This window comes from Echinops telfairi, unplaced genomic scaffold, assembly GCF_000313985.2.
Source record: "Echinops telfairi isolate 266 unplaced genomic scaffold, ASM31398v2 ScPeMD7_6;HRSCAF=24_0, whole genome shotgun sequence".
NCBI classification, from domain to species: domain Eukaryota; kingdom Metazoa; phylum Chordata; class Mammalia; order Afrosoricida; family Tenrecidae; genus Echinops; species Echinops telfairi.
Genome location: NW_022103902.1, coordinates 5,786,974 through 5,797,181, shown reverse-complemented (window position 1 = coordinate 5,797,181; position 10,208 = coordinate 5,786,974). Strand labels below are relative to the sequence as shown.

At 38.8% G+C, this 10,208-nt stretch overlaps 1 protein-coding gene across 2 annotated transcripts in view; it reads left to right on the top strand.

Moving 5' to 3' along the window:
• Window positions 1-10,208, top strand: part of CBLB (Cbl proto-oncogene B) — a 248,643-nt gene that overhangs the window by 19,092 nt on the left and 219,343 nt on the right. For both annotated transcript variants that reach the window (XM_045286202.1, XM_004706383.4), the window contains exon 3: window positions 1,297-1,547. In XM_045286202.1, the coding sequence (XP_045142137.1) occupies window positions 1,297-1,547 (251 nt within the window). The remainder of the gene's footprint in view (window positions 1-1,296; window positions 1,548-10,208) is intronic.

The following is a 10,208-nucleotide window of genomic DNA, read 5'->3' as shown; positions in this document are numbered from 1 at the left end:
TAATTTATAAATTATCAAGGATTCATGAGGGAGGGAGGATGGGAGAGGGAGGGGAAAATGAGCTGCTACCAAGGGCTCAAGTAGAAAGCAACTGTTTTGGGAATGATGAGGGCAACAAATGCACAAATGTGCTTGACAAGATGTATGTATGTATGCATTGTGATAAGAGTTGTACGAGCCCCCAATAAAATGATTAAAAAGAAAAACAAAAAGGCCAGGTTTGTGAAGGGCCCCAAAGTTTCTTAATCTCCATTAGCTCCCCTGTACCTACCTATTGCCTTCAGATCGATTCCAATTCAGAGTGACTATGCAGGCTGGAGTAGAACTACCTTAAAGGACCTGTAGGTTGTAAATCTTCACAGAAATAGATGGCCATCTCTTCTCCCATAAAGCAGCTGGTGAGTTCACACTGCAGCTAAGGGCGTATCCATTGCACCATCAACAATTGTTGTAAACCCCTTTTGAGTACATTTTGTTTTTTGTTAAGTCTTATGCAGTTAAGCTTGTGCCTGGTCATGTGCAATTCTGAGTGGCTTATTGAGTTTTGGTTTTTAAAGTTCAGGAAAATTTCCCCCTGTAAATAGAGGAATAAGAATGAGCTGGCTTTGGTTGGAGTTAAATCTCATGGATACACACGAGTCATGAGTGAATGTCAAAGGACAATGACCTTTACTGGTTGGCAGAGGACATCTTCAGCTCTGCCGGCAGTCCTGAATGCCCCGGGGGTAGGTGCCACCTGACAGATTCCCAAACCGTTATATAACTTGTTGATGGGCAAGGTAGAAAGTGTGAGGCAAGTGGAAAGAACTAGTTCTGGCTTGACATCTATTCACTACTTAATGACTCAGTTGTTAAAATTGCACTTCTTTGTTTTATTCTCTTCAGGAACAATATGCCGAAACATTATTTAGAATCTATGAGCGAACTTTAGTTGGTAGTTCAATGTAATAAAACATTGGTTATCAGAAAAAGAGGCTCATTTCTTCGTTTTTATTTTAAACAGGACTGTAATGTACAGGATTTCAATTAAACTGTGAACAATCAGATGTTTTAGCCGATAGGACTGAGAGTATTAGGGTTTTAAAGTAAGAATAATAAAAGAATGAATGGGAGAGGAAGATAGTGATTAATTGCATTAAGACAGATGAGAATATTTAATAGTTCTATATAGATAATAGTAATTAGTTTGAGATAGTATTTTTTTACTACAGAAAATTAATTATATTTGTCTCTTTTCTTTGAAATAAAGGATTGCAGCTCTCTATGAAACTCTTTTATTTCTGTCTTTGTTTTTAGGTGAGACTATGCCAAAATCCCAAACTTCAGTTGAAAAACAGTCCACCGTATATTCTCGATATTTTACCTGATACATATCAGCATTTGCGGCTGATCCTCAGTAAATACGATGATAACCAGAAGCTTGCCCAACTCAGTGAGAATGAATATTTTAAAATCTACATCGATAGTCTCATGAAAAAGTCAAAACGCGCAATACGACTCTTCAAAGAAGGCAAGGAGAGGATGTATGAGGAGCAGTCTCAGGACAGGTAAGAGCACTTCATTTATTTTCGTTCTGTTTAGGTCCTTCATGCTGCTTCCCCTCATCTGCTGCCATCTCGCTTATGCCAACTCAGTGCCCTCGGAGGGCAGAGTAGAACTGCCCCTGTGAGTTTCTTAGGCCGTATATCTTTTGGGGATTAAAAAGCCTCATCTTTCTCCCTTGGGGAGGCTAGCCGCTTCAAACTGCTAACTTTATGGTGAGCCGCCCGGTTTGTAACCTCCTTTGGTCACCGTCACAGAGGACTCTGTGGCAGACAAGTAGGGTGTTTGCCAGAGGGACACACTGCTCAGCCATGGAATCCTGGTCTTCTGTGGGGATGGAGAGAATTCTGCGCCTGCAGCACTGTTGCCCCTTCTCCGGCTTTCAGTTTCCTCGTGGGAGGAGGAACCCTGGTGGCCTGGTGTGTTGGGCTGCTAACCGCAAGGTCTGCCGTTTGAACCACCAGTCAGGGATTTGTCGTCTCAGAAGCCCACCAGAGTAGTTTTGCTCTGTTGTGCTGGGTCCCCACGAGATGCAGTCAACTCATGGACCCTGACAGGGAGTCCATTCTGCAAGCGGGCTGCAGAGTTTATGGAAAAATGGAATGTAAAGAGAACGGATTTTCCCGTCAACTTTTTGCAGCCTCTGCTTCAAGAGCTTTCAAGGAAAACTTCCAAGAGCTGTCTCATGTTTCTTATTTAACATATCAGAAGCTCATTCATTTTTTGACTTAAAATTCGATTGTCAGTAGCCCTGGTGGCACAGTGGTTAAGCGCTGAGCTGCTAACGGAAAGACTGATATCCTCCAGAGCCTAGCACTCGAGGGCAAAGATTACTGCGTGAGACGCTCCGTGGGGCAGTGGTAATTTGTTCTCTAGGTCGCCGTGAGCTGGGGATCCGCCGTGGGAATGTGTTTGGGTATTTTGGAATTCCATTGTATGTACAGAGCACCATTTACTTCCACGTTTATTTATCTGTTCCTGAACACAGTGGTTCGGCCTTTTGGTTCTTGTGAATAGCGTTGTGGTGAATGTCGGTGGTCCAGTCTTTGTATTGATGCTGATTTTATGTTTATATTCTGGGGAATCATCAAACTGTTTTACACACTGAGGCTGCATCATTTCACAACCTTCCGTCAATGAAAGAGGGTTTCACTATTCCCACATCACCACCGTCATCATTTGTGTTCCATTTTCCAGCTCTACCACAGTCATCCTAACGCATGTAAAATATTATCGTGATTCTGGGTATAAAACACCTATTCGATATTTCCTTTGAATTTTCGTCTAGTCTGTAGTTTTTCTTTTCTCCTTGTTGCTAAAATCCTTTAATGCACAAATGTTTCTGATTTTGACGGTGTCCAATTTGTCTGCTTTTGTCTTACGTTAGTTGTGCTTAGGGTGTGATGCCTTAGAATTCATTATTAAGAAGCATAGCTGGTCCCGTGTCCCCTTAGTTTTCTTGTACGAGTTTATGGTTTCCGTTCTTAGCATTCAGGCTCTCTGTTATTTTCTGTGTTTAGAAATCCAGTTCCAGCGCCCTTCTTCCCCCAGTGAATGGACTTACTGCCCTTGTAGAAAATATAGCTCCAGAGATTGTTTTAGTTAATCTTAAGGTTGGTGCTCTTCCACTTAGCTAGGTGCCTCTAATTCTTCAGTGATGACTTTCAGCTTTTAGCATACTGCTCTTTCACGTTCCTGGTTAAATTTATTCCTAGATAATTGTATTTTTTAAATTGCTATTGTAAATGGAATTATTTTCCTTGGCTACCCTTTAAATCTTTTCCTCGTCTAATTGCTCGGATTAGAATTTCCAGTACAATGTGGAAGAGCTGTGATAAAAATAGGTATTCTTTTTGTCCTTAGTCTTATCCATTGCGAATGATGTACATTTTTCATGAATTCCCATTATCGTATAGAAGATTTTCTCTTCTGTTCCCAGCCTGCTGAGTGTTTTTATAATGAAAGGGAATTGGATGAACATAGCCTGTTGAAGTGTGTTTCTTCTGGTAGAATTGATTTGTACACAGTACTACTAGGATCTCTCAGGATAATCATTTGCAAGCAGGCTACAATGAGGCACTGCACATGAAGCTGTGGACATTTTGTTCTACAGAGCTTAAAATAATGTTCTTTTTATAATGGTCTCATTTTCGTTAGACAACAAATTATGCTATTTAGTGGCCTGACTTTAACATGTTTGACATTCTGATATGGGAATGCTTTTAGTACTCTGAACACTCTTTTGTTGATTCTTCAAAGGGCTTACTAGAGACCTTAGTATTAAGATAAAAAAGTTTAGCAATCGTAACAATGAGAATGTGTTTATTGACCAGACTTACAGTGCCACAACTAACTCTATATTTTATTGAAGAAAATGGGGCTCAATGAACATATACATTGAAATATGTGTTTTAATGTCTGTGTTAGTCTGGGTACTTTAGAGAAACAAATCCACAGAAACTCATGTATAAGAGAGTTTTATATAAAGGTTACGTGCGCATCAAGAAAATATCCCAACCCAGTGCTGCCCAAACCCACAGTCCAACATTAAGCCATTAACCCATATGTCCAACATCAGTCCACAAAGTCCTCCTTCATCTCACAAAACAGATGCAATGATGCCAGCTGCAGGAGGAAAGCCAAGTCAGTGAATGGGGTCAGTGGCAGGGGTCTCCACACGGCTGCTCCAGCACCCAGGGCTGCATCGGGGTAGGTCCATGCGGCTTCTCCTCAGGGATGTCTTGCAGGAAGTGAGCCTTGCAAGCTGAAGCAGGGAACTGGCTAAGGCAGCTGCACCCTGGTCCGACCATCACAAAGCAAGAGTCCCGAGAACTACAAAGGCGAGGCTCACTTAGCCATTTTTCCCTCCGCCCTTCAATTAATCCCACATGTGTTTATCGCCCATGTTGGCACAACAAACTACCTCAAAGTTCTTGCATATACATTTTGTCAAAAATAAGCAGAATAATAAAATATTTCTCAGTAAGTACCCGTATGTTTAAAGTATAAATGGGTCTACTTTAAACATAGCGTAAATAGAAAAAGAAATCATGTGTCAATTTTTAAATACCTATATTCATTTTTGGCTGAGGAATGAGCAATAGGAGTTTTGAACGCAGCTTCACAGAGAGGAGTGCTTTTTGTCAATATGTATGCTATAATATGTATGTTACTGCCTTTAGCCTATGTGAAAGGTATATTGAAATGATAATTCGATAAATGTATTTGCTGCTGAACTAGGTAATAAGGCACAGCAAAAGCCTTCTATTCTATAGTGATACTTTAAGAAGAGGCGCTATAATGACTTTTAGGGGGAAAAAGGCACAAGTTGGCTGTATGCCACAAGCGACTTTTATAATTAAGTTTCTTTTCCTAGTCGCCCCCCAACACACACACACACACACACACACACACACACACACACACACACACACACACAACTCCCTACAAGAAATTGAAAACTGAGTTGGTGGCTCCAGCAGGGTGTCTGAACCATTGAGCTTGCATTTCTAGAAAGAGTAATCCATTATTTTTTGACACACATGAACTTGCTTGTGTATGTGTCTGGTGAGGGAGTGGGAGTATGTAAAAGTCAGCATATATACAGAATTGGGAATTTGTATTTTCAAGCCCAGTGAGAAAGAAACTTTGTATCATATCGCTGTTCTAGCTGGCAAATGAAAAAATCTATGAGAAACTAATTTCTGTGATTGGCCAGGGCGCTTCATCAGTTGTCCATTTTAATAGTAAGATTTATCATTTTATGTAAATGTACTTATTACCTGCTCTGCGAGGCATGATGTGTATTTTGTAGCTTACTCAAAGACGATGACTTAAGAGTATTCATATTTTTCTTATTTTAGGACTTCCTCAGTGACCTAGCTTCTGATAGCCCATTTATCCCTCCTGTAGTCTAGTCTACAACCACTGAAACAAAACCCCAAATCAACTGAGGTGGAGAAAATAGCTCTGTGTTTGATAAACTACCTGTGAACACATTAAAGTCACTTTACAAAAACATACACCAGCGAGTAATAGTGTCATTCTCAGAGCCCTTGAACTAGTGGTGTAGAAAATAAATTGACCTCTAGACAGAATGGGCACAGGGGGATGGGTGAACAAGTTTGAATGGTTTGTATGCATTCAAACTGATTGAGATAAATTAAAAATTAAAAAGTATATCAGTATTAAAACATTAGTCTTAGAAGATGCTAGCTTTTGTCTAAAATCCTTCAGGAGCATCAGGCAAAATATTTTCTCTACTGACCACTTGGGGAGAACAAAGAAAATCTGTTCCATCTGTACTGCACTTCCCTTCTCAGATATCACAAATCACTACCTGCTCTGGATACCTGTGTGGTACTTTATAAGGTAGTCTAGGAAGAACATCTGGAACTGAATAAAGATACATGGTCAAGTTAAAAGTCAGGTCAGAAACAACAGTAGCTACAACAGTCTTTCTTCTACCACCACCCAAACTCAAAACTATAAACAAAGCTACTTGTTTCCTTCCCACCACTGGAAAGCCTGATTGCATGGAAGAAAGAATGATCTGGTATTGATTTAAATGTTTACATTTGTAGAAACACAAACACATGTTGGTTAAATAGACATAGATGAATGGTCATTAGAGTCGTAGTGAAATTCTTCATGAATTTTCAGTTCACTACTTAAAGTGATGGAGCTGTATGTATTTCTTGGAAGAAGTACAGCCGGAGTGGTCTGTAGAGGCAAGCCTGGTGCAACTGTGCCTCACAGGCTCAGGACGTGTTGCCAGGAGAGACCAGTCCCTGGAGAAGGACATCGTGCTTGGGGAATTGGAGGGCCAGTGGAAAGAGGACGGCCCTCAGGAGATGCACTGACACCGCGGCTGCAGCAATGGGCTGCAGCAGTGTAACGATTGTGAGGATGGTGCCGCACTGGGCAGTGTCTCATTCTGTCGGCTCAGAGTAGCGATGGTTCGGAAACGGACTCATTGGCACCTGACAGTGTGTACAGGACACCAGAGATTACTGATCTTCTTTATAATGTCCGTTGGGTATAACATTTTTTTTTCACAAGGAACCCTGTACTTTGTGTGAAGAAAACGGGGAAAGATTGTCGTTTGACCCAGCACAGGATTCTGGAGCTGAGAAGTGCCCTAGTCTCATGCCACTTCTGCTTTAAGTGCTCATGCAACTTCATTTTTTTTCCTGGCACCACCCTATGTTCAGCACTGTTTAAATTGCATTTTTCTTTTCTTTTCGTATATCCACAAGCTTTTGTTTCTTAAAACCAATATGTAGGTGTTTATTTCTCATTAGATGTTACTGTTGCAACCTTTGAGACTTTAATTTGTTTTAGATTAAATGTTGCTATTGCTACACCTGACTTTTTAATTAATACTCTCCTTAATGCCTTACATTTAGTTCATGAGATAGCAATTGTTTTATGGTACATGGGAAGTAATGTTTTCTTTATTTTATAAATTTATATGTAAAAGTTTAACTTTTCTACTTGTTTACTGATGATGGTGATCGCACTTCATGAGGGCAGGGAATAAACTGCAAGTAGAACACTGAGCGAGTATTAAATTAATCCAAACAAGTCACTGAGCTCCTTTAAATACAAGTATTTGTACACATATTTTAATTTATATTTCATTGTTGTTTTAGAATTTTTCTGTATTTGTTCCCATTCTGTCCCTCCCCCTTTGTAAATAGAAGATGAAAATGATTGAAACATTCATCTCTGAGATTTTAAAATATTTAGCTTGGATTTAGAGAACAAATTGTAGTGTTATATACAAGTGTTTCTATGAACTAGGAAATAGCGTTTCCTTTATAAAACTTGAATATCTTCCGGAGATTGATATTTTTCCATTAATGAATGAAAAGTTTATTTAGTCTTGAGAATGCTTTCATTCATATTTCAAGCATCTGAAGGATACACTTTTCTGAAGTTTGGAAATGAAGAACTTTAACACACCATGAAAGTGGAGGCCACAAGAAAAAAAAGTTACCTACAAAGTTTTTTTCAGAGTTAAACAAAGGGTGTCTGTTTGAGTGGGCAGGTGAGAGCTTGAAGAATCTCTGATTAGTAAGAACTTTTGTGTCCTATGCATTTGACTAACTACATCCCTTGGCATTGCTGACTAGAGATGAAGAATTTTCTAATTGATTGAAGAAGAGTTTCTCCAGCAATTTCTTTGGAGAGTATTTTAAAAAATAAAAATAAAACAAACTTATTCAGATGTAATTTAAAACCGATTTGTTTCCATTGATATTTTTCATAAAATGTTTACATGTAATTTTACTTAATAAACATTGACCCATTTTCGACTGTGTTCAGCTATTTTTCAGTGCCCAACTCTTGGTTTCCTAGTAAAATTTTACTGCTACTGACTTCTTCCAAGTCATATTGTATACTATGTGCACACGAGATATTTTGATTTTAAAAGGGGGACTTTTCCCCCTGCAAATTAGAGTTTATTAAATATTTATAAATTCCTGAGGTTGATAACTACTGTGCTGTAAGAGAGAAACAAATTCACAAGACACAGTGAACTTGGCTTTATGGTTGAATACCTTTTATGTTTTCTAGTCTTAAGACAGCTTATTAAAATTGATGTTTTCCTTTCAGTAAATATCTGGTGACATTCAAATTTGATAATTAAAATCCAGAAGCATTCAAGAAAGAATGCCTGTTTTTAGTTTCATAATAACAATACTCCCACAAAGAAGGTTGATGAATGATGTCTTTCAAGTGGCAGATTTGTTATTTAGTTAAAGAAAGCTCCTTTGGCAGTTTCTTACAAAACTCAATTAAAGCCTGTTTATAAAACAGACAAGCTGCAGTGATAATCCTATAGCCTAAGGAATGCTGGGAAATGTAGCCCAAGACAAGAGCCTGTTTTTTTCAGTGGTTTAACAAAGAAGTGGAATTTCCAGGACTCCAAACAGATTAGTATTCCACGTTAATTGGGTACCATGTCTGTGTCTGTTTTGAAATGAAGTGTTTCAGAAATATTCATTTTGCTAAATCTGTTTTTAACATTTATCTTTTCTCTCTTAAACTCATTATTAAGAGTATGTTATTGAGTTTGTATTTATACAGCTGTTAGGTAAACGTGCTAATTTATAGTAGGATACATATATAAAACCATTAAAACTATCAATTTGGAGTTTAAAATAATAAAGAAAAATGAAACTGTTTACTAGTTTTAAATATACTCATTGAGGAGCAGATTAAAATGAATGATAATTTAGACTTGTTACTAAAATACATTAATGTGAACATATTATATGACCATAATTTAATCACAGAAGTGTAGTCAAATAGGCAATGTAGAATTTATACTAAGGGAGGAGTAAGAAGAATCTAAATTCGTTAGACTATTTTTCATAAAAATATGAAAAACTTTGCTGGGTATAAGGTAGCATCACTCAGTGACTTAAAGCTTTTTGGTTTGTTTTTAGATGAGCCTGCAGCACAAATACTTTTGTAGTTTTTCTTCCAAGTCTATAGTAAAAATTATGCATTTATCAATAACTTATGCCTATATGAAAAACATGGCATATTTGAAAATTATCGATAAAATTTAAACATGTATTAAGATAAAGTATGGATTTAATGGATATATTGCCATTCTTCTCTAAAATTGGTCAGTAATAGACATGTATCTTGAATTAGAAGTGGTATTAATAATCCAGATTGTCCCTGGATTAAGGATTCCTGTTTTGTTCTTTTATTTTATTAAACTTTAGAGGATTAATTGAAATAATTACTGACTACTTACATCATCATCATCATCATCATCATCATCATCATCATCATCATCGAGTCTGTTTACAAGGAAGTGGGAGGTTTCTGCATGCCAGTGCCACAGAGGGGACCGTAGGTTGAATGCACCTGGTGTCTTTAACTTTACCGTGTGTTATGGATTGAATTATGTCTCCCCCAAAATATGTGTTGTAATTCCCAGCTGGTGCTGGTGCTGGTGATGGCGTGGGTACGAGGTGGACTGCTAACTACTCCTAACTAACCAGCAGTTCAGCATCACTGACCCGTTCGTGTCTCAGGAGAAAATGAGCCTTTTCACGCCCATCAAAAGTTAGTCTCAGGAACCCACGGGGCCAGTTCTGCCCTGTTCCAGAGGGTTGCTATGGTTTTAGAAACCTTGATGGCAGTGAGTTTGGTTTGGGTGTAGTTGCTCTTGGTCGTGTAGTGGACTACACATTGAACTGCAAGTGGGCATTTTGAACCCAGCGGTTGCTCGGTGGGAGACAGAGAAGGCTCTCTGCTTCTGTAAAGGTTAACATCTTGGACATGGAGCCCTTGCCCATGTTGATTATTTCTCTGGAGAAAAGGGTTGCACAGAGAAGTCATGTCGGAAGTCCTCCTTGTCCTGTCGGGCTGCGGTGTGTGGGAACGGACTCAATGGCCGTGAGGTGTTGTTTTTTGGTAGTATGCCTCTGGTGGTCTTAATCCCATTTTAGGATTCCTTGTTTTTAATACACAGGGATGCAGTGTAGAGTGGGTTTTGAGTCCGTCTCTTTTGAGGTGTAAAAACAATTACATGGGTAAGTGAGAGATGTAGAGTTTGGGGAAGAGAGATTCAAGTTACGTGAAGATTGCCGAAGAGCTGAAGCCCAACACGCAGACAAGGACCTTCCTCCCGTGTGCGC